The sequence below is a fragment of the Chiloscyllium punctatum genome, chromosome 38, assembly GCF_047496795.1.
Source record: "Chiloscyllium punctatum isolate Juve2018m chromosome 38, sChiPun1.3, whole genome shotgun sequence".
NCBI lineage: Eukaryota > Metazoa > Chordata > Chondrichthyes > Orectolobiformes > Hemiscylliidae > Chiloscyllium > Chiloscyllium punctatum.
This window is the reverse complement of record NC_092776.1, coordinates 63,546,219-63,570,278: the sequence shown is the minus strand read 5'-3', so window position 1 is coordinate 63,570,278 and position 24,060 is coordinate 63,546,219. Positions and strand designations below refer to the sequence as shown.

Sequence of the window (24,060 nt, the reverse complement as noted above, 5' to 3'; positions counted from 1 at the left end):
AGAAGGAGACTTTGAACTTGGTGTCGTCGTTACAACATTTCAACGTTTATGTTACCATATTGTTACCATAATCATAAATGTTGATCATAACCCTCTGAAGTTTGTGGAGAAATTTAAGGACAAAAACTCCAGACTGTTTAGATGGAACTTGTTGTTACAGGAATTCGATTTAAAATTGGGCATGTGACAGAATGAGAAAATGTGATTGCTGACGTATTGTTGAGACTTGGATGAGAAATGTGCTCGTTAGGTGACAGGAGTAAAACAGACTATAATTGAATTTAATGTGCATGTTTACAGGTTTATATTCAATGTAATGTATATGGGTGTTGTAGTGTACGAACAACTTAAGATTACGGGATTTTAAAATGAAGCCATTTTTGGATGGGTAGAAGAAGGGTAGCAGGAATAAAGGTATTTAAAGACCGGTGAGCCTAATGTCAGTAGTAGGAAGCTGCTGGAGAAGATACTGAGGGATAGGATCTATTCCCATTTGGAAGAAAATGGGCTTATAAGTGATAGGCAACATGGTTTTGTGCAAGGAAGGTCTTTGAGGCAGTGGCAAAGTTGAATGATGAGGGAAGGGCTGTAGATGTCGTACACATGGACTTCAGTAAGCCATTTCATACGGTTCTCCATGGTAGGCTGATGGAGAAAGTGAAGTCGCATGGGGTCCTGGGTGTAATAGCTAGATGGATAAAGAACTGGCTGGGCAACAGGAGACAGAGAATAGTAGTGGAAGAGAGTTTCTCAAAATGGAGATCTGTGGTCCGTGGTGTTTCACAGGGATCCATGCTGTTGTTTGTGATATACACAAATGATCTGGAGGAAGGTATAGGTGGTCTGATTAGCAAATTTACAGATGACACTAATATTGGTGGAATAGCAGATAATGAAGGGGACTGCGGGAGAATGCAGCACAGTATAGATAGATTGGAGAGTTGGGGGAGAAATGGCAGATGGAGTTCAATCTGGACAAATGCGAGGAGATGCATTTTGGAAGATCCAATCCAAGAGCGAACTATACAGTAAATGGAAACGCCCTGGGGAAAATTAATGTACAGAGGGATCTGAGTGTTCAGGTCCATTGTATCCTGAAGGTGGCAATGCAGGTTGATAGCGTTGTCAAGAAGGCATACCTTCCTTCATCAGACAGGGCATTGAGTACAAGAGTTAGTAGGTCATGCTACAGTTGTATAGGACTTTGGTTTGATCACATTTGGAATTCTGCATACAGGTTTAGTCACTACATTACCAAAAGGATATAGATGCTTTGGAGAGGGTGCAAAGGAGGTTCACTAGGATGTTGCCTAGCTATGAAGAGAAGTTGAGTAGATTAGGATTATTTTTCTTAAAAAGATGGAGGTTGAGGGTGGACCCTGAGGATCTACAAAATCATGAGAGAGGTATAGATAAGGTAGATAGCAAGAAGCTTTTTCCCAGAATGGGGGACTCAATTACTCAGGGTCACGAATTCAAGGTGAGAGGGGAAAAGTTTAAGAGAGATTAGATTCTCTACAGCGTGGAAACAGGCCCTTCAGCCCAACAAGTCCACACCGACCCTCCGAAGAGTAAGCCACCCAGACCCATTTCCCTCTGACTAATGCATCTAACACTATGGGCAATTTATCAAGGCTAATTCACCTGACCTGCACATCTTTGGACTGTGGGAGGAAACCAGAGCACCCAGAGGAAGCCCACGCAGACACAGGAGAATGTGCAAACTCCACACAGGCAGTCACCCAAGGTTGGAATCGAACCTGGGACCCTGGTGCTGTGAGGCACTGAGCCACTGTGCTGCCGTGGAAAGTTCTTTATGCAGCGGGTGGTGGTTACCTAGAAAGCATTGCCAGCAGAGGTGGTAGAGGCATGCACGATAACGTCATTTAAGTGTATCTAGACAGATACGTGAATGGACAGGGAGCAGAGGGGTACAGATCCTTAGAAAATGAGTGAAGGTTTAGATAGAGGATCTGGATCGACGCAGGCGTGGAGGGCCGACAGGCCGGTTCCTGTGCTGTGATATCCTCTGTTCTTCATTGTTCTTTGTTCTACCTTGAACAATAAGTGTGATATTCTTGGTAGTGTAGATGAGCAGAGGGATCTCAGTATCCAGGTACACAGATCCTTGAAAGTTACCACCCAAGTTGACAGGGTTGTTAAGAAGGCATACAGTGTTTTAGCTTTTATTAATAGAGGGATCGAGTTCCGGAACCATGGGGTTATGCTACAGCTGTACACAACTCTAGTGCGGCCGCACTTGGAGTATTGTGTACAATTCTGGTCACCGCATTGTAAGAAGGATGTGGAAGCTTTTGAAAGGGTGCAGAGGAGATTTACTAGGATGTTGCCTGGTCTGGAGGGAAGGTCTTATGAGGAAAGGCTGAGGGTCTTGAGGCTGTTTTCGTTAGAGAGAAGAAGGTTGAAAGGTGACTTAATAGAGACATATAAGATAATCAGAGGGTTAGATAGGGTGGACAGGGAGAGCCTTTTTCTAAGAATGGTGACGGCGAGCACAAGGGGGCATAGCTTTAAATTGAGGGGTGATAGATATAGGACAGATGTCAGAGGTAGTTTCTTTACTCAGAGAGTAGTAAGTGTATGGAATGCTTTGCCTGCAACGGTAGTAAATTCGCCAACTGTAAGTCGTCATTGGACAAGCATATGGACGTACATGGAATAGTGTAGGTCAGATGGGCGTCAGATTGGTATGACAGGTCGGCGCAACATCGACGGCCGAAGGGCCTGTACTCCGCTGTAGTGTTCTATGTTCTATACAGAAATGGCAGAATGTATAATAGGGAAAAAGAAATGGCTGAGCAACTGAATGCATATTTTGGCTCTGTCTTCACAAAAGATGACACAAATCAGATACCATAAATGTTGGAGAATGCAAGATTTAGTGAGAGGGAAGGACTGAGGTAGATTAATATTAGTAGGGAAAAGTTGCTAGGACAATTGAGGGGATTGAAGGCAGATAAATCCCCAGGGACTGATAATCTACATTCCAGAGTACTTAAGGAAGTGGCTGTAGAAATAGAGGATGCATTGCTGGTCATATTCCAGGATTCGATAGATAATGGAAGAGTCCCTGCAGATTAGAGAGTAGCTAATGTTACTCCAATATTCAACGGGGAAGTTGAGAGAAACCAGTGAATCATAGACCAGTAAGCCTAACATCGGCAATGGGAAAATTCTCAAATCCATTATCAAGGACTTTATAGTGGAGCATTTAGAAAAGGGTGGCAACATCAGACAGAGTCAGCATGGATTTATGAAGGGGAAATTCTATGAAAATGTAACTAGTAGAGTTGACAAGAGGGAGCCAGAGGATGTGGTATATTTGGACTTTTAGAAAGCATTTGACAAAGTCCTGCATAAGATATTGTTGTGCAAGATTGGGGGAAGTGTATTGAGATGGATAGAAAACTGGTTGGCAAAGAGGAAATAAAGACTAGGAATTAATGGGTCTTTTTCAAATTGGCAGGCAAGCTATCCACAATATATATTAATGATTTAGATGAGGGGACAAAATGTAACATCTCAAAGTTTACAGATGATACCAAGTTGGGTGGGAGGGTGAACTGCGATGAGTATGCAGAGATCGTCCAGCATGAACTGGACAGGTTGGGTGAGTGGGCTAATCAATGGCAGATGCAGGATAATTTGGATAAATTAGATTAGATTACTTACAGTGTGGAAACAGGCCCTTCGGCCCAACAAGTCCACACCGACCCACCGAAGCGCAACCCACCCATACCCCTACATTTACCCCTTACCTAACACTATGGGCAATTTAGCATGGCCAATTCACCTGACCTGCACATTTTTGGACTGTGGGAGGAAACCGGAGCACCCGAAGGAAACCCACGCAGACACGGGGAGAATGTGCAAACTCCACACAGTCAGTCGCCTGAGGCGGGAATTGAACCCAGGTCTCTGGTGCTGTAAGGCAGCAGTGCTAACCACTGTGCCACCGTGCCGCCCCTAAAGAAAAGAAAAGAAAAACAAGGCAGATTATTACCTGAATGGCTGTAAGTTGGGAGAAGGCACCTGGGTGTCTTTATGCACCAGTCACTTGAAGGCAGGTGCAACAGGTGGTAAAGAAGGCCAATGGTAGGTTGGCCTTCATTGCAAGAGGTTTCGAGTACAGGAGCAGGGATGGGTTATTGCAGTTATACAGGGCCTTGGTGAGGCCACACCTACAATATTGTGTGCAGTTTTGGTCTCCTCTTCTAAGAAAGGATGCCCTTGCTCTTGAGGGAGTGCAGCGAGAGTTTACCAGGCTGATTCCAGCAATGGTGGGACTGACATACAAGGAGAGATTGACTAGGTTAGGATTGTTTTCACTGGAGTTCAGACGAATGACGGGGATCTCATAGGGACTTATAAAATTGTAACGGGACTAGACAGGGAGGATGTTCCCAATGTTCCCGACAGTGGGTGCATCCAGGGGTCACAGTCTGAGGATTGCGATTGGACTATTTAGGATGGTGATGAGGAGACATTTCTTCACCCAAAGGACAGTGAGCCTGTGGAATTCATTGCCAGAGGAATTAGTTGATGCCAAACATGTATTCAAGGGGCAGCTAGATACAGCACTTAGGGTGAATGGGACCAAACGTTATGAAGAGAAAGCAGGATTAGGCTATTGAGTTGGACGATTAACCATGATCGCAATGAATGGTGGAGCAGGTTCGAATGGCCGAATGGACCCCCTCCTGTTCTTATCTTATACGTTTCTATGTATGGAAAGCTTTATGAAAGGGAAATAAAGTTTAACACACCGACTGGAGTCTTTTGAGGATGTAACTAGCATAATAGAATAAAAAGAGAAACAGTGGATGTATTTGAATTTTCAGAAAGCTTTTGATAAAATCTTCGACAAGAGCTACATACACATGGAATTGGGAATAATGTACTGGAATGGATTGAGAATTGATTAGTAGACAGTGGTGATTAGTGCGTACTGCAGGGTTCAGTGCCTGGTCTCCAGCTATTCACAATATATATGAGTGTTTTGGATGAAAGAACCAAATGTAATATTTCCAAGTTTGCTGATGATGCAAAAGAAGAGAAACTGTGACTAATAAGGAGTAAGTAAAGAGGCTTCCAGGTCATTTGGACAAGTTGTGAGTGCACAAATGCATGGCAGATACAGTATAACATGGACCAATGTGAAGTTATCCAATTCAGTAGGTAACACAGAATAGCAGCATATTATTTAAATAGCGATAGATTGAAAAATGCACTGAAAGCAAACATGCAAGTATATTAGCAAGACAAATTATATGTTGGCATTTAATCTTTCCTTTATTGATTTGAACACAGGAGCAAGGAAGTTAGCTTTGCTACACAGGACCTTATGAGATCGCACCTGGATTACTATGTGCAATATTGGTCTCCACATCTAACAAAAGGTCCACCAGGCCTGTACTTACTGGAATCTCAAAGAATGACAGGGGACCTCATTGAATTGTATAAAACTTTGACAGGGCTGGACAGACTGGATATAGGCATGATGTTCCACGTGTCTTGGGGGCAGGGATTGGTGGTAGTGATGAAGGTCTAGATCAAGGGGCTATGGTCTCAGGAAATACATCAAACCATTTCAGTTTGAGATGAGGAGACGTTTCTTTTTAGAGGGTGGTGAACCTGTGACATCCTCTACTATATAAGGCTGTAGATGCTTAAAGAAAATATGAACAGATTTCTAGACACTAAATGCATCAATGGATATCAGGAAAGAGTGGGAGTATGGTACTGAGATACAGGATCAATTCTGATCATAATGAATGGCGCAGCAGGCAGAATAGTAGAGGTAGGTTCAATTAAGGCATTCAAGAGAACATTAAGTGATTGTCTAAATAGAAGAAACAGTCAAGGGTATTGGGAAATGACAGGAGAATGGTAGTAATTTCTAATTTTCACGTAGGAATATGAAATGGCTTTTTTCCATGATATAATGCTTCCATCTCTCCTTAATCTTCCTTTCAAAATCAATCACTTTACTACTTCTGTGTTAGTTTTTTTCTATCATGTTCTCTGTTCACTACATGGATGACTTTTATGATTTGGAGATGCCGGTGTTGGACTGGGGTGTACAAAGTTAAAAATCACACAACACCAAGTTATAGTCCACCAGGTTTAATTCGGAGCACTGCTCCTTCGTCGGGTGGTTGATAAAGGAGCACCTGATGAAGGAGCAGTGCCCCGAAAGCTAGTGCTTCCAATTAAACCTGTTGGACTGTAACCTGGTGTTGTGTGATTTTTAACTTTGATGAATTTTATGTCATTTACACCTATTGATACATATTAAAGGAGAAGAGATCCAATGCTAATCCTTGGAGAAGCACCTATCTATTACACATTTCAATCTGAGAAACAACCATCCATCACTGCACTCTGCTTTTTGCCCTTTCATACCCACACTGCCGTTGCCCCATTAATTTCAAGGAATTAACTCTGAACAAACTTTGAGGATACAAGGCGAAGTGAGAGAGAGAGTGCAGGACCTGGATCAGAACAGGACAAAGAGCAAGGACACCAGAAGGAGAGTCATCGTGGCCATCAGAGAGCCTGCAGATCCTGAGGTTGAAAGTGATTAAAAATTGGCATCAGCAAAAGGAGAGGAATTGATTGTCTATCAGCCTAATGCTGTAGGAGCAATGAGTCTTTGCTAATATCATGGGGGCTGATTGATGGTTAATACCTCTTGCCTTGACACCAGCCAACATGACTGAAGGCTCCTAGGATATGAGCTGTGTTGTGGATTAGGAGCAACAACATGTGTGTTTTTTTAAATATAAAATTCTGAAGATGTAGGCATTGTTGGCTAGCCCAATATTTATTGCCCATTTCTGTGGGTCTGCAGCCACGCATAGCTTAAGCAAGGACAGATTTCCATCCTAAAATGATGTCAGTGATGGATTTTTGCAACAATCAACAGGGTCGCCATTAAGTTATTAAATTCAAATGTCATCATTCACCGTGGTGGGATTTGAACTCATTTCCCCAGAGTATTGGCTGAGGGTTCTGGATTGTAGGTCCAATGACATTGCCACAACAACACTTCCTACCCATAGAATGTATGAGAGTGTATGTGTGTGTCACTCCCAGCTCATGCAGCGGTACCTGGTCTCCAATCACCTCAGCATTGGACAAAGATCCTGCTCTGCAAGGACCGTGTGATGGTTGATGTGTAACGGCCTTCACTGCAGGAAGGGAAAGTGGTTTTTGGATGCTTTTAGCCAAACCCCTTTCAGCCTGCAGGAATTAGTTCCTGTTCTGCTTCAGCAGAAGAAGCTGTTTATTAGTGGTACCGCTAATTGGCATGGGGCAGATAAAGTCAAGGATGCAAATGCATGACTTGGTGTTAGAGAAATGTTTATGGTGCACTGGCACCTGGATTGAAATAGGTAGGAGCTGTTATGGTAGAATGAACTATATTGGGAGCAGTGTCCTGACAAATCAAATACTGGAGCTACAGAGGGGCCTTTAAGATTCCATAAATTAAATAAAGTGAGGCATCTATTTAAGTAATGGTACTCTGGGACAGGAAGGGACAGCGTGTGCAAACATTAAAAGAAGTCAAATAGGGTTAAAGAGAAAAAAAAAGTGGCAAAAAAGTAAATTTGATGGCTTTTTACTTAAATGTCCATCACAGATGTAACAAAATAAATTAATCAGCTACACAGAAGTGGTATGACGGTGGTATGATTTTATGGCCATTATAATGGTATGATTACAAGGAGATAAAAACTGGAAACTAAATGTTCATGAGCGTGCGACATTTCCAAATGACAGACAGGAATCAAAAGTTGGGGTAACTTTGTTAGTATAAGATGGAGTAAGTACAATAGTAAAAACTGAGCTTGGATCAGAAGAAGTAAAATCCATGTGGATAGAGGTAAAAAAAGAAATCACAAGGGAAATCACTGGTGGAGTAGTTATAAACCTCTTGACAGGAGCTATACTGTAGGACAGAGAAAAGCAATCTGGAGATAATTAATGGATGCAAAACAGTCAGTACATTAATTATGACCAAAAACAGAAATTGTTGGAAAAACTCAGCAGGTCTGGCAGCATTTGTGGGGAGAATTCAGAGTTAACATTTCAGGTCAAGTAACCCATCCTCAGAAATGATGGCAGCTGGGAATAGAGCCCAAAGATAGAAAGAAGAGCAGTTTAACAGACAAAGAGTGGATAGGATCTGGCGAGGAGGGTGACTAGCTATTATTGGGGACTTTTCATGGCTAACAGTGGGTAGTGTGTAATAACAAGGCCTGGTGTGTGTGAGTTCGAGCAATGACATGGGAGAGCTCAAGCCCTAAAATTATTGAACTCAATGTTGAGTCCAGAAGGCTGCAGGGTCCCCAAGCGAAAAATGAGGTGCTGTTCTTCCAGGTGGCACTGAGCTTCACTGGAGCACTGCGGCAAGCCTGAGACAGAGATGTTGGCCAGGAAACAGGGTGGTGTGAAGTGGCAGGCAACTGAGAGCTTAGAGTCTTTGGACACAACATAGGCGTTCTATGAAGCAGTTACCCAGTCTATATTTCAATTCTCTAATGTTAAGGAGACAACATTGTGACCAGTGAATGCAGCAAACATTAATTGTGAGTGCTTTTCAATTTTCTATAGATTGGATGATATGTTATTGACGGTGGTAGCCACAGGGAAGAATACGTGGGTGTGTTGGCACAAATTCCTAGAGCAACATGTGTGGATCCAACCAACGGTCTGGTATTTTTGGACCTGGTAACATGCAATGAGGCAGGTTTAATAAATGGTCTCAGACTGTAAGATCCTATTGGAAACAGTGAATGTAACATTTAGCGTTCAGTTGAATACGAGATTGGTCAAAGAAAGAGTAGGGCTGATCAGGGATAGCATAGGGAACTTGTGTGTGGAGTCTGAGGAGGTAGGGGAAACCCTAAATGATTTTTTTGCTTCTGTCTTTACGAAACAAATAAACTTTGTAGTGAATGAAACCTTTGAAGAGCAGGTGTGCATGCTGGAATGGATAGAGATAGAGGAAGCTGATGTGCTGAAAATTTTGTCAAACACTAAGATTGACAAGTCGCCAGGCCCAGACCAGATTTGTCCTCGGCTGCTTTGGGAAACGAGAAATGCAATTGCTTCACCACTTGCGAAGATCTTTGCATCCTCGCTCTCTACTGGAGTCATACCTGAGGACTGGAGTGAGGCAAATGTAATTCCTCTCTTCAAGAAAGGAAATAGGGAAACCCCCGGCAATTACAGACCAGTAAGTCTCACGTCTGTCATCTGCAAGGTGTTAGAAAGGATTCTGAGGGATAGGATTTATGACCATCTGGAAGAGCATGGCTTGATTAAATGCAGTCAACACGGCTTTGTGAGGGGCAGGTCATGCCTCACAAACCTTATCGAGTTCTTTGAGGATGTGACTAGAAAAGTTGATGAAGGTCGAGCTGTGGATGTGGTGTATATGGACTTCAGCAAGGCATTTGATAAGGTTCCCCATGGTAGGCTCATTCAGAAGGTCAGGAGGAATGGGATACAGGGGAACTTAGCTGTCTGGATACAGAATTGGCTGGCCAACAGAAGACAGCGAGTGGTAGTAGAAGGAAAATATTCTGCCTGGAGGTCAGTGGAGAGTGATGTTCCACAGGGCTCTGTCCTTGGGACTCTACTGTTTGTAATTTTTATTAATGACTTGGATGAGGGGATTGAAGGATGGGTCAGCAAGTTTGCAGATGACACAAAGGTTGGCGGTGTCGTTGACAGTATAGAGGGCTGTTGTAGGCTGCAGCAGGACATTGACAGGATGCAGAGATGGGCTGAGAGGTGGCAGATGGAGTTCAACCTGGATAAATGCGAGGTGATGCATTTTGGAAGGTTGAATTTGAAAGCTGAGTACAGGATTAAGGATAGGATTCTTGGCAGTGTGGAGGAACAGAGGGATCTTGGTGTGCAGGTACATAGATCCCTTAAAATGGCCACCCAGGTGGACAGGGTTGTTAAGAAAGCATATGGTGTTTTGGCTTTCATTAACAGGGGGATTGAGTTTAAGAGTCGTGAGATCTAGTTGCAGCTCTATAAAACTTTGGTTAGACCGCACTTGGAATACTGTGTCCAGTTCTGGTCGCCCTATTATAGGAAAGATGTGGATGCTTTGGAGAGGATTCAGAGGAGGTTTACCAGGATGCTGCCTGGACTGGAGGGCTTATCTTACGAAGAGAGGTTGACTGAGCTCGGACTTCTTTCATTGAAGAAAAGGAGGAGGAGGGGGGACCTAATTGAGGTATACAAGATAATGAGAGGCATAGATAGAGTCAATAGCCAGAGATTATTTCCCAGGGCAGAAATGGCTAACACGAGGGGTCATAGTTTTAAGCTGGTTGGAGGAAAGTATAGAGGGGATGTCAGAGGTGGGTTCTTTACACAGAGAGTTGTGAGAGCATGGAATGCGTTGCCAGCAGCAGTTGCGGAAGCAAGGTTATTGGGGACATTTAAGAGACTGCTGGACATGCATATGGTCACAGAAATTTGAGGGTGCATACATGAGGATCAGTGGTCGGCACAACATTGTGGGCTGAAGGGCCTGTTCTGTGCTGTACTGTTCTATGTTCTATGTGTGTGAGAAACCTGAGTCAGAAATAACTGTGATAAACTTAAATAATTACAATGGAATGAGAGAAGAGTTGGCTGGAGTGAATTGGGAAAGGAAATTGGCGGAAAAACCAATTGATGAACAGTGGCAGATGCTTAGGACAATTGTTGTGACTCAAAACAAAGATTTGTCCCAGGGCGAGAAGGATCCTAGGATGGGGAGAAAAACCAACCATTACAACATAACAAAGAACAGAACTAATCCAGAGTCATAGCCACAGGGAAGAATACATGGGTGTGTTGGGAATGTTTTAAAAATCTAAATGAAAGAGAAAAAGAGTGTGTGGAGATCATAAACCATGAGGGTCATCATGGAGTCACAGGGTCATACAGCACGGAAACAGACCCTTCAGTCCAACTTGTCCATCCCGACCAAATATCCCAACCTAATCTAGCCCCATTTTCCAGCAGTTGGCCCGTTTCCCAATAAATCCTTCCCATTCATATACCCATCCAGATGCATTTTAAATGTTGTAATTGTACCAGCCTCCACCATTTCCTCTGGCAGCTCATTCCATACCCACACCACAAACAGGGAGGGGATGGCCTAGTGGTATTTTTGCTCGACTATTAATCCAGAAACCCAGAAATATGTTCTGAGGACTTGGGTTCAAATCCTGCCACAGCAGATGGTGGAATTTGAATTCAATAAAAAAAATCTGGAAGTGAGAGTCGACTGATGATCATGAAATCATTGTCAATTATCAGAAAACCCACCTGGTTCACTGATGTCCTTTAGTGGAGGAAATCGGCCATCCTTACCTGGTCTGGCCTACATGCAACTCCAGAGCCACAGCAATGTGGTTGACTCTTAACTGCCCTCTGAAATGGCCTAGGAAGGCACTCAGTTGTTTCAATCAATAGAAAGTCACAACAAAGCAATGAAACTGGACAGACCACCTGGCATCAACCTTGGAACTGGAAAAGACAACGGCAAAAACACAAACAGCCCTGTTGACCATGGAAAGTCCTCCTTACCAACATCGGGAGGCTAGTGCCAAAATTGGGAGAGCTGTCTCACAGACTAGTCAAGGAACAGCCTGCCATAGTCATTCTTACGGAATCATACCTTACAGATAACACCCCAGACACCACCATTACCATCCCTGGATATGTCTTGTCCTCCCGACAGGACAGACCCAGCAGAGGTGGTGGCACAGTGGTATGTAGTCGGGAGGGAGTTGCCCTGGGAGTCCTTGACATTGACTCTGGATCCTATGAAGTCTCATGGCTTCAAGTTAAAAGTGGACAAGAAAACCTCTTACTGGTTACCACATCCTTTGGCAGATGAATCAGTCCTCCTCCGTGTTGAACAATTCTTGGAGGAAGCACTGAGGGTGGCAAGGGTGCAAAATGTCCTGTGGATGGGGATTTCAATGTCCCACCACCAAGAGGGGCTTGGCAGCAGGTCGATTCCTATAGGTTATAATTGCTAGATTGGGTCTGCAGCAGGTGGTGAAGGAACCAACAAGAGGATAAAAACAAACTTGACCTCATCCTTACTAACCTGCTGGCTGCAGAAGCATCTGTCCATAACAGTATAGGTAAAAGCGACCACTGCACTGTCCTTGTGGAAATGAAGTCCTGTCTTCACATTGAGAATAATCTCCATTGTGTTGTGTGGCACTATCACGGTGCTAAATGGGACAGACTTCGAACCGATCCAGCAGCTCAAGACTGGGTATCCATGAGGCACCGTGGGCCATCAACAGCAGCAGAACTGTACTCCAGCACAATCTACAGCCTCATGGCCTGGCATATCCCCCACTCAACCATTACCATTAAGCCAGGGGATTAACCAGGAGCAACATCAGGCATACCTAAAAATGAGGTGTCAACCTGGTGAAACTACCAAAGAGGACTACTTGCGTACTAAACGGCATACACAGCAAGTGATAGACAGAGCTAAGCAATTCCACCATCAACGGATCAGATCTAAGCTCTACAGTCCTTCCCACATCCAGTTGTGAATGTTGGTGGACAATTAAACAACTCACTGGAGGAGGAGGCTCCACAAATATCCCCATTCTCAATGACTGAGAAGCCATCAGTGCAAAAGATAAGGCTGATGAATTTGCAACAACCTTCAGTCAGAAGTACTGAGTGCATGATCCATCTCTGGCTCCTCCAGTGGTCCCCAGCTTCACAGATACCAGTCTCCATCCGATTCAATTCACTCCATGTGATATCAAGAAGCAGCTGTGGGCACTGGATACTGCAAAGGCAATGGGCCTTGACAACATTTTAGTAATAGGCCCGAAGACGTGTGCACCAGAACGTGCCCCTCCCCAAGCCAAGCTCTTCCAGTACAGTTACAGCACTGGCATCTACCCAACAATGTGGAAAACTACCCAGGCATGTCCTGTACACAAAAAGCAGGACCAATCCAACCCAGCCAATTACCGTCCAATCAGTCTACTCTCTACCATCAGTAAAGTAATATAAGGGGTCATCAACAATGCTATCAAGCAGCACCTGCTCAGCAATAACCTGCTCAGTGACGGCCAGTTTGGGTTTCACCGAGATCACTCAGCTCCTGATCTCATTACAGCCTTGGTTCAAACATGGACAAAACAGCTGAATTCCAGAGGGGAGGTGAGAGTGACAGCCCTTGACATCAAGGCCATAATCAACTGAGTATGGCATCAGGGAGCCCTGGCAAGACTGGAATTAGTGGCTATCACGAGGCAAATACTCCACTGGTTAGAATTATACCTGGAACAAAGGAAGGTGGTTGTGGTTGTGGAGGGTCAGTCATCTCAGCTCCAGAACAGCTCTGCAGGAGTCCCTCAGGGTAGAGTCCTAGACCCAACAATCTTAGCTGCTTCATCAACGACCTTCTCTCTGTCATAAAGCCAGAGGTCAGAATGTTCACTAATGATTACACCATTCGTGGTTCAGCACCATTTGTGGTTCTTCAGATACTGAAACAGTCCATGCTCAAATGTAACAAGATCTGGACAATATCCGGGCTTGGGCCACAAGTGGCAAGTAACATTCGTGCCACACAAATACCAGACATTGAAAAGCACTCTAGCCACTGTCCCTTGACATTCAACTGTATTACCATCACTGAATCCCCCACTGTCAACATCCTTGGGGTTACCATTGACCAGAACTCAACTGGACTCACCATATAAACACAGTGACTACAAGAGCAGGTCAGGGATATTGTGGCGAGTAACTCACCTCCTGACACCCCAAAGTCTATCCACCATCTACAAAGCACAAGTCAGGAATGTGATGGAATACTCCCTACTTGCCTGGACGGGTGCAGGTCCAACAACACTCAAGAAACTTGACACCATCCAGAACAAAGCAACCTCCTTGATTGGCACCATATCTACAAATATTCAATCCCTCCACCACCGACGCTCAGTAGCAGCAGTAGATGCACTGCAGAAATTTACCAACGATCCTTAGACAGCACCTTCCAAATGGCAGAGTTGAATACATACCTTGTGTCAGTTTTATGGTACAACACGCTAATAGCATTCCAAAAATACTAAAGAGAGGAGGAGATAAACAAAAACTTGCATAAGAGAAAACCTCCTGGGAAACTGGTGGGGCTAAAGGCTGATTGGTCTCCTGGGAATGATGGGTTGCATCCTCGGATATTTAAGGAAGTGGGTACAGAGGTAATAAGTGCGCTGGTAGTAACATTCCAAGAATCATTAGATTCTTTGAAAGCCCCAGAGGATTGGAGAACAGCAAATTAAACTGCCTTCTTAAAAAAAAAGAAAGAGGCAAAAAAACAAATGATAATGTGTCATTATGGAATTCTTAGTCACAGATGGTTGTAGAGATTGTGTTGTTAAGTATATTGAGGACTGAGATAAATAGATTTTTACTTAGTAAGGGAACCAAGGGTTACTGGAACAAGGCACAGAAGTGGAAATGATCAACTATGATCTCACTGAATGGCAGAGCAGACTTGATAGACTCAAATACCTGCTTCTGATCCTCTCTCTTATGAACTCATTAAAAGATCCCACATGTGCATTTCCCACCTCCTGATGTGAAATTAGACTAATGTATTGCTACATTCCAAAGTGGTACAGCATTATTGTTATTTTACACAAACATGTATTTTATTCCTATATATCCACAGACAGTTTGTGAAAAGAATGTATTGTGATTTTAGGGCATTCTTATTAGCTGGACCAAAGGCTTCACTGCCACTGGTGTGGAAGGACAGGAAGTTATTTCTCTGTTGAAAGAAGCTATTACAAGAAATGGAGTGAGTATTATGGAAAACTGTTGTTCATGAACAGAAAATCTGCTAATTACTGAAACTTGTCATGATTTCTGTTTTGTTGCTTCTAGGAGTTGGATTTAGACATTGTGGCACTTCTGAATGACACGGTGGGAACTATGATGTCTTGTGCTTATGAGCATCCTAACTGTGAGATTGGAATGATTATAGGTAGGATTGTTCTAGATTGAAACTTTTCACTGTGTATGATTTTTTTCCATTTACACTGCTAAACTTTGGCTGTGGCAGGTTTCTTTAAGCAATACTGGACCACAGTCATCATCTCTTTTTATTCAGTCAGGGTATGTGGGCATCGTTGCTTTGGCCAGCAATTTTTTCCATTCCTAATTGCCTGTGAGAATACGGAGGTAAGCTGCCTCTTGCAATGCTGCAGTCCATATAGGTACATTTCAATAGTGCACAATCACTACAGATCTATTACAGAGAGAGTTCTCAGGTTTTGACCCAGGGATATTAAAGGAACAGTGATGTATTTCCATGTCAGGATGGTGAGTGGCTTAGAAGGGAACTTGCAGAAGGTTATGTTCCCATCTATCTGCTGCCCTTGTCCTTCTAGATGGTGGTGGTCATGGGTTTGGAAAGCATTGTCTCAGGAGCTTTGGTGAGCTGGTTTGTCCCAGGTGATGCAAAGCTTCGAGTGTTTTTGGAGCTGCACTCATTCAGGTAGGTGGACAGTATTCCATCACACTCCTGATTTGTGCCTTGTAGATGGTCAAACCAAAGCCAGATAATGTTCAAGTCTTGTTGGATTTGGACATGGAAGGCTTCTGTACCTGAGGAATCACAAATGTCTAATAGTCTAATCATTAGCAAGCATCCTCACTTCTGATTTTATAATGGGGGAAAGGTTATTGATGAAACAGCAGATTATGGTATTGTCTTGACACTACACCAGGAGGTGTCCTGGAGCTGAGATGATTGACCTCTAATAATCACAACCATCTTCCTTTGTGCTAGATATGATTCTAACCAATGAAGAGGTTTCCCCCGATTGCACTGAGTCTGGTTTTATTACAACTCCTTGATTCTACACTTGCATCAAATGTAACCTTAATGTCAAGGACAGTCACCTCGCCTCTGGAATTGGGTGATCAGAAGAGCGCTGAGTCTTGGAGCAAGTGTGTTGTGGAATCTTTTAGTCTGAGACTGATCAGGAATGGCGGGGAATCAGTGAGTGGATCAGAGTGGTGCTGGAAAAGCACAGCAGTTCAGGCAGCATCCGAGGACCAGGAAAATCGATGTTTCGGGCAAAAGCCGTTCATCAGGAATTGAGGCAGAGTGCCTGCAGGGTGGAGAGATAAATGAGAGGAGGGTGGGGGTGGGGAGAAAGTAGCATAGAGTACAATAGGTGAATGGGGGTGGGGATGGAGGTGAGAGGTCAGAGAGGAGGGTGGGGGAGGGTACCAAAGAGTACACTGGGGGTTACAGGGGTTTGAATAGATTTTGCATTAAATGGTTTTGAATTGGACAAGTTTGGAGTGAGTGATTGAGGGATTGGATCTGTGTCAGAATGAGTCACTAGAAACTAATTTGTGTCTCCAAATAAGTGATTAGGGAATCAGACTAGTCCTAGAATTGGTGTAAACTGATTCTTAGAATGAGTGATAAGGAAGTTGTCTGATCCCAAACTCTGTGATCAGGGACCAGGTGTGATAAGGATTAAATGAGTCTCAGAGGAAGTGGTCAAGTGATTGCAGAAAATGTTTAGGATACACTGAGTGAGTGGTCATGGGGGTGAGGGATTTGGTGAGTCAGGCAGTTGGCGATGGAGGAATTGGGTGAATTCCAGAGAAAGTGATCAGTAGATTGGCTTAGTCATAGATTCATAGAATCCTACAGCATGGAGACAGGTCCTTTGGCTCAAATTGCTCCATGCCAACAAGATTCTTGTCCATCCACGGTAACCCCATTTCCCTGTACTTGGCCTATATCCTTTCACACCTTTCCTATCCATGTATCTGTCCAAATGCCTTTTCAATGTTGTTAATGTACCTGCCCCAACCACTTCCACTGGCAGCTTATTACATATGTGTACCACCCTCTGTGTAAAATGTTGCCCCTCAGTTCCCTTTTATTCCTTCCACTCAAACTTTAAACTGATGCCTTCTAGTCCTTGATTCCTCAGCCATGGGAAAAAGCATTCACCCTGTCCATGCCTCTCATGATCTTATACACTTCAATAAAATCCCCCCTCAGTCTCCTATGGTCAAAAGAAAAAAAGAAGTCCTAGCTTGTCCAACCTCTCCCTGTAACTCAGACCATTGATTCCAGTCCTTGTAAATTTCCTCTGCACTGTTACCAGTTTAATAACATCCAAGGTGACCAAAACTGAATACAATATTCTAACTGTGGCCTCCCTAATGTCCTACATAACTGCAACATAATTTCCCAACTTCTATACTCAATGGCCTGACTAGAGGCCAGTGTGCCAAAAGCCTTCTTCACTGCCCTGTCTACCTGTGACTTCACTGTCAGAGAACCGTGTACCTGAACTCCAAGGTCCCTCTGCTCCACTGCACTCCTTAAGGCCCTACTATTCACCATGAAACTCCTACCTTGATTTGACTTTCCAAAATTCAAGACCTCACACTTATCTATATTAAGCTCCATTTGCCATTTCACGGCCCACTTCCCCAGCTGATCGAGATCCTTGTGCAATTTCTGAAAACCTTCCTCACTGTCCATGATACTGCCTATTGTAGTGTCATCTGCAAACTTACTAATCATACCTTGTATATTCTCATCCAAATCATTGATTTCGATAATAAACAGTAATGGGCCCAGCACTGACCCTCGAGGCACACCACTAGTCACAGGCCTCCAGGCTGACAAGCGTCCTTTCAATTTTACACGATCTATGAGTGTGTCGGAGATCATGACTCACAAATTTGTTAGAGTTCTTTCAGGAAGTGCCCAGGAAGGTTGATGAAGGCAGGGTGGTAGATATAGTCTATATGGATTTCAGTAAGGCCTATGATAAAGTTCCAATTGGTAAGTTGCTCTGGAAGGTTAGATTGCATGGAGTCCAGGGCGAGCTGGCAAATTGGATACAAAATTGGCTTGATGTCAGGAAGCAGAGGGTAATAGTGGAAGGATGTTTGTCGGACTGGAAGCCTGTGATTAGTGAGGTGCCTCAGGAGTCAGTGCTGGGCCCTTTGCTGTTTGTTGTCAAAATCAATGATAATGATGAGAATGTGCAAGGCATGATTAGTAAGTTTGCAGATGACGCTAAAATAGGTGGTATCATGGGCAGTGAGAAAGGTTGTCAGAATTTTCAGCAGGATCTTGATCATTTGGGGAAGTGAGCTGAGAAATGGCAAATGGACTTTAATGTAGATAAGTGTGAGGTCTTGCATTTTGGGAAAGTCAAATCAAGGTAGGAGTTTCATGGTGAATAGTAGGGCCTTAAGGAGTGCAGTGGAGCAGAGGGACCTTGGAGTTCAGGAGCACGGTTCTCTGAAAGTGGAGTCACAGGTAGACAGGGCAGTGAAGAAGGCTTTTGGCATAGTGGCCTCCAGGCCATTGAGTGTAGAAGTTGGGAAATTATGTTGCAGTTTTGTAGGGTGGTGGTGAGGCTACACTTGAAGTATTGTGTTCAGTTTTGGTCACCTTGCTATAACAAGGATGTTATTAAACTGGAAAGAGTGCAGAAAGAAATTTACAAGGCTATTGCCAGGACTCAATGGTCTGATTTTTTTAGGAGAGGTTGGACGAGTTAGGACATTTTTCTTTAGAGCACAGGAGACTAAGGGAACAACTTATAGAAGTGTATAAGACCATGAGAGGCATGGATAGGATCAATGAATTCAGTCTTTTTCGCAAGGGTGGGGAACCGAGGACTAGAGGGCATCAGTTTAAGATGAGAGGGTGGTATGCATATGTAATGAGCTGCTAGTGGAAGTGGTTGAGGTGGATGCAGTAACAACATTTAAAAGGCATTTGGACAAACACATGGATAGGAAAGGTGTAAAAAGATATGGGCCTAGTGCAAGAAAATAGGATTAGCGTGGATGGACATTTTGGACAACATGGACCAGTTTGGACCAAAGGGCTTATCTCCGTTCTATAGGACTCTATGACTTTTTGGATTCATCCTAACCTTCTCCACTAAAGCTATCTCATACTCCCTTTTTGCCCTCCTGATTTACTTGTTCTGTAAACTCCTATATCCTCTATATACCTCCTGGGATTCCCTTGATCCCAGCTATTTGTACCTGACCCTTGCCTCCTTCATTTTTCTGATCAAAGCCTCAATAGCTCTTGTCATCTAGGTTTCCCTATTCCTGCCAACCTTGTCATTTACTCTCATAGGAATAGACATAGACATTGAACTCTAGCTACCTCATTTTTAAAGGCCTCTGTTGTTCAATCCCACCCTGTACGAGCGAGGTGACAACTACTCTATGTAGCCATGTAGGTTCCAAACTGCCTTTTGCTGAGGTTGTTGAACATTTGTACCCTGAATGCATCTCAATTCTGGTAATGGTTTAGCAGTGTTGTTGGAATTAAATTTGGCTTTCTCCTGATCTTTTCACTCATGCCAATTACAACTTCAACCTTCAGCAGTTTTGTCGCAATTGGAAGAGTGTTTTGTGCTTGGCATGACTTTGTCTTAGACTACTTCCCATGCCCTTCAGTACGAATGCCTCTCCACTCTAGGATTACCTTGTATATGTCAGTGCTGGGTTGGCTCAATTTCCTGATGAGTCCTTTGACAGTTTTCACTGCTGCATCAACCTTTCCATTCTCTCTGCTCTTCGGACAGTGTTAGGGTGAATGTATTTTTGCACAATCTCAACAGTGATAAAAATGTTGCAACTTGTTCTAGTTTGCTTAACAAGTCTGTTCCTATCACATAATTCTGATTTGATTTGATCTTAATTTGATTTTTTAATTTTAATTTTATTGTCATGTGTACTCAAGTACAGGAATACAGTTTAATGTCACCACACAGTGCTAGTTTGAGTACAAGTATCCAGGTACAGAATCTTAAGAACAAATTAGAAAGAACAAAATGTTGAACGTTGCAGTAATTACAGTATTACATAAAACATATGAAATAAGGTTAAAAGTTACACATCGCTTAAGTGGAAAATAAAGAAATAAAGCTGTAAGTTCAAACATTACACTTTCTTAAGTGCTTAGCCATGGTGGGACTGCACATCAGGAAAAAACTCAGAATCAGAAGTCCGCACTGAGGCCATGCCATGCCAAGACACTGACACTGAGAGATTGCCAGGCCAAGAGACAACCATTCCAGACCAGGAGGCTGCCTTGCTAGGTCACAGCACGGGGGGAGGCTGCTATACCAGACCAGGAGTTTGCCCTTCTAGGCTGGATGTCGGGTATCTGTGGCTGGTAGAAGAAAGAAGAGAGAAGAAGAGAAAAAGAAACATAGAAGAGAAGAAAAAAGTGAGAGAAAAGGGAAGGGAAATGGACAGAGTGGATGAGCTCCTATTCAGTTGCCATCTCTCATTTTTCATGGAACATTTCCCAGTTTTTACCTCAGATTCCCAGTCATTTGAACAGGAGTCGGTACGGGAAAAGCTGCAGTCATTTTTACTTCAGTTGTATTTTCATTATGAACATTAAACATAGGACTTAGAACATTACAGCACAGTACAGGCCCTTTGGCCCTCAAAGTTGCGCCAATCTGTGAAACTGATCTGATGCCTATCTATCCTACACTATTCTATTTTCATCCTTATGCCTATCCAAAGACTATTTAAATGCTCTTAAAGTTGGAGAGTCTACTGCTGTTGCAGGCAGTGCTTTCTACGCCCCTACAACTCTCTGAATAAAGAAACTACCTCTGACTCCTATCACCCCTTGATTTAAAGCTATGTCCCCTCGTGCTAGTCAAGGCTCTCACTGTCCAACCTATCTAACTCTGATTATCTTACATGTCTCAATTAACTCACCTCTCAACCTTATTCTCTCTAACGAAAACAGACTCAAGTCCCTCAGCCTTTCCTCATAAGACCTTCCCTTCATACCAGGCAACATCCTGGTAAATCTCCTCTGAACCCTTTCCAAAGTTTCCACATTCTTCCTATAATGTGTTGACCAGAACTGTACACAATAGTCCGACTGTGGATGCACCAGAGTTTTGTACAACTGCAGCATGATCTCACCATTCCAAAACTTAATCCCTCTACTAATAAATGCTAACACACTGTATGCCTTCTTAACATCACGATCAACCTGGGTGGCAACTTTCAGGGATCTGTGTACGTGGACACTGAGATCTCTCTGCTAGTCTACACTACCAAGAATCTTACCATTAGCCCATTCCTGTTACTCCTTCCAAAGTGAATCACCTGACACTTTTCTGCATTAAACTCCATTTGCCACCTCTCAGCCTAGTTCTCCAGCTTATCTATGTCTCTCTGTACCTACAACATCCTTCGGCACTATGCACAACTCTACTGACCTTAGTGTCATCCACAAATTTACTAACCCAACCTTCTATGCCCTCATCCAGGTCATTTGTAAAAATGACAAACAACAGTGGACCCAAAACAGATCCTTGTAGTACCCCACTAGTAACTGAACTCCAGGATGAATATTTCCCATCAACCACCACCCTCTGTCTTCTTTCAGCTAGCCCAGTTCTGATCCAAACTGCTAGATCACCCTCAATCCCACACCTCTGTATTTTGTGCAATAGCCTACCATGGGGAACCTTATCAAATGCCTCACTGAAATCCATGTACACCACATCAATGGCTTTACCCTCATCCACCTGTTTGGTCACCTTCTCAAAGAACTCAATAAGGTTTGTGAGGCACGACCTACACTTGACAAAACCATGTTGACTATCCCTAATCAAGTTATTCCTTTCTAGATGATTATAAATTCTATTTCTTATAATCCTTTCCAACACTTTACCCACAACTGAAGTAAGGTTCACAGGTCTATAATTACCAGGGTTGCCTCTACTCCCCTTCTTGAACAAGGGAACAACATTTGCTAACCTCCAATCTTCTGACACTATTCCTGTAGACAATGATGACATAAAGATGAAAGCCAAAGGCTCAGCAATCTCCTCCCTGGCTTCCCAGAGAATACTAGGATAAATCCCATCTGGCCCATAGGACTTATCTATTTTTACACTTTCCAGAATTGCTAACACCTCCTCCTTACGAACTTCAATCTCATCTAGTCTCATAGCCTATAGCTCTGTATTAAACATGCCAATTTGGGTTCTCAGAATGATTGTGACTTCATGTTTTCCAGTTTTCAATGGCAGCTCCTACTTCTGCAGCTGTGCTTTTTATGTCAGCTCCAGTTTAGGGTTAGGATCACCATAGTCCCAGAGGAACACAGGGCTGTTCTCTTTTATTCATTCATGGGACAAAGGCATCACTTATTAATCTCTCATAATTGCTTTTAAGAGTTAACCACATTGCTGTGAGTCTGGAGTGACATGTAGGCCAGACTAGTTTCCTTTCCTGAAGGACATGAGTTGATTTTTTTCCTGACACCATTGTCACCATTTAACTCTTCATTCCAGATGCTTATTGAATTCAAATTCCACCATCTCCCATGGTAGGATTTGAACCTGGTCTCTGGATTAGCAGTCCAATGATAATGTCACTGGGCTATCACCTCCTCATAATTCTCATTAGAGAGAGATGACTAGTAGTGGTTTAATCTGAGGTACCACACCTCAGGCAAAGGGAGGGGTTGAGAAGGAGAAACTTTCATGGCAACCTCAGCCAGAACAGGAATTGAACCCATATTACTGGCATTGCAAACCAGCCATCCAGCTAACTGTACTAACTGACCTCATGTACACCATTCCTGACTCCATGTTTTGAGTGTACAACACAGCAATGTGTTTAACATGAGGAATTTATTGAAGTGAAGCTTAAGAGGTGCCTACAGCGTGTGTGCCTCATGGTAGAGGTCGCCAGACTATGGCAGACATTTTCAATGCGAACAATGACCACTTTCATCAAAAGAGAATCTAATCATTGGTCCTGGACATTTAATGGTGTTACCATTGTTCAATCCTCAACTATCAATATCCTGGATGTTACAATTAACCAGAAGTTGAACTGGACTAGCCATATCAATACTGTGGCACAAGAGTAGGTCAGAATCAAGGAATATTGTAATGAGTAACTCACCTCCTGACTCCTCAAAGCCTGTCCACCATCTACAAGGTACAAGTCAGGTGTGCATTGGAATACTCCCCACTATCCTGGATGGGTGCAACTCCAATAACACTCAAGAAGCTTGACACCATCCAGGACAAAATAGCCTGCTTAATTGGCACCACATCCACAAGCATCCATTCCTTTTACTACTGATGCTCAGTAGCAGCAGTGTGGGCTAGCCACAAGATGCACTGCAGAAATTCACCAAGGCTCCTCAGACAGCACCTTTCAAACCCATGACCATTTCCATCTAGAAGGACAAGGGCAACAGAAACATGGGAGTACCACCACCTGCAAGTTCCTCCAAGCCACTCACCGTCCTGACTTGGAAATATATCTACAGAGCTTTAGTTCCTTTCATACCACTGGGTCAAAATCCTGGAACCTTAACCGTAACACCATTGTAGGTTTACCCACTCCAAATGGACTGCAGCTGTTGAAGAAGGCAGCTCACTACCACCTTCTCAAGAGCAACTAGGGAGTGCAATAAAAGCTGTCCCAGCCAGTGGAACTCATGTCGTAAGAATGATTTTCTTTGAAATCTGATTTGCTCCATTCAATATTGATGATGTTTTCAAGCTAGTATAGGTGCTATGGAAAGAACAGCAAACAGACACTAGTACAACATCATGTGGCTTTAAGGGTGACTACATTCTTACCTTTGACCTTGTAGCTGCAGCTAAAACTTCAATTAATCAAACAAGTGATGATGTAAAATGAGTATAATCTTATAACTGTGATATTTTCTCTATAATGAAGTGACATCCATGCCACCTATGTTCCCGCTTAAGTTGTTTGCTCCTCCTTCTCTCTCACTATCTCCAGGAGTGGAAGAAGCTTACCTCTTGGGGAGCCTGTCGGCCTTGACATTTTAGGGAAATGATCCCAGGGCACTTTTAGCTGGACTGCCAGATCTGCTGAGAGTGCCCTCCTCATCTTAATCATCCACTGGGTTGAGGGCTTCAGGCA

General features: G+C 43.4%; 1 protein-coding gene across 1 annotated transcript in view; it reads left to right on the top strand.

Moving 5' to 3' along the window:
- Nucleotides 1-24,060, top strand: part of LOC140463675 (hexokinase-1-like) — a 158,532-nt gene that overhangs the window by 96,834 nt on the left and 37,638 nt on the right. Inside the window, exons 12-13 of the mRNA XM_072558016.1 lie at nt 14,795-14,890; nt 14,977-15,076. Of these exons, the coding sequence (XP_072414117.1) occupies nt 14,795-14,890; nt 14,977-15,076 (196 nt within the window). The remainder of the gene's footprint in view (nt 1-14,794; nt 14,891-14,976; nt 15,077-24,060) is intronic.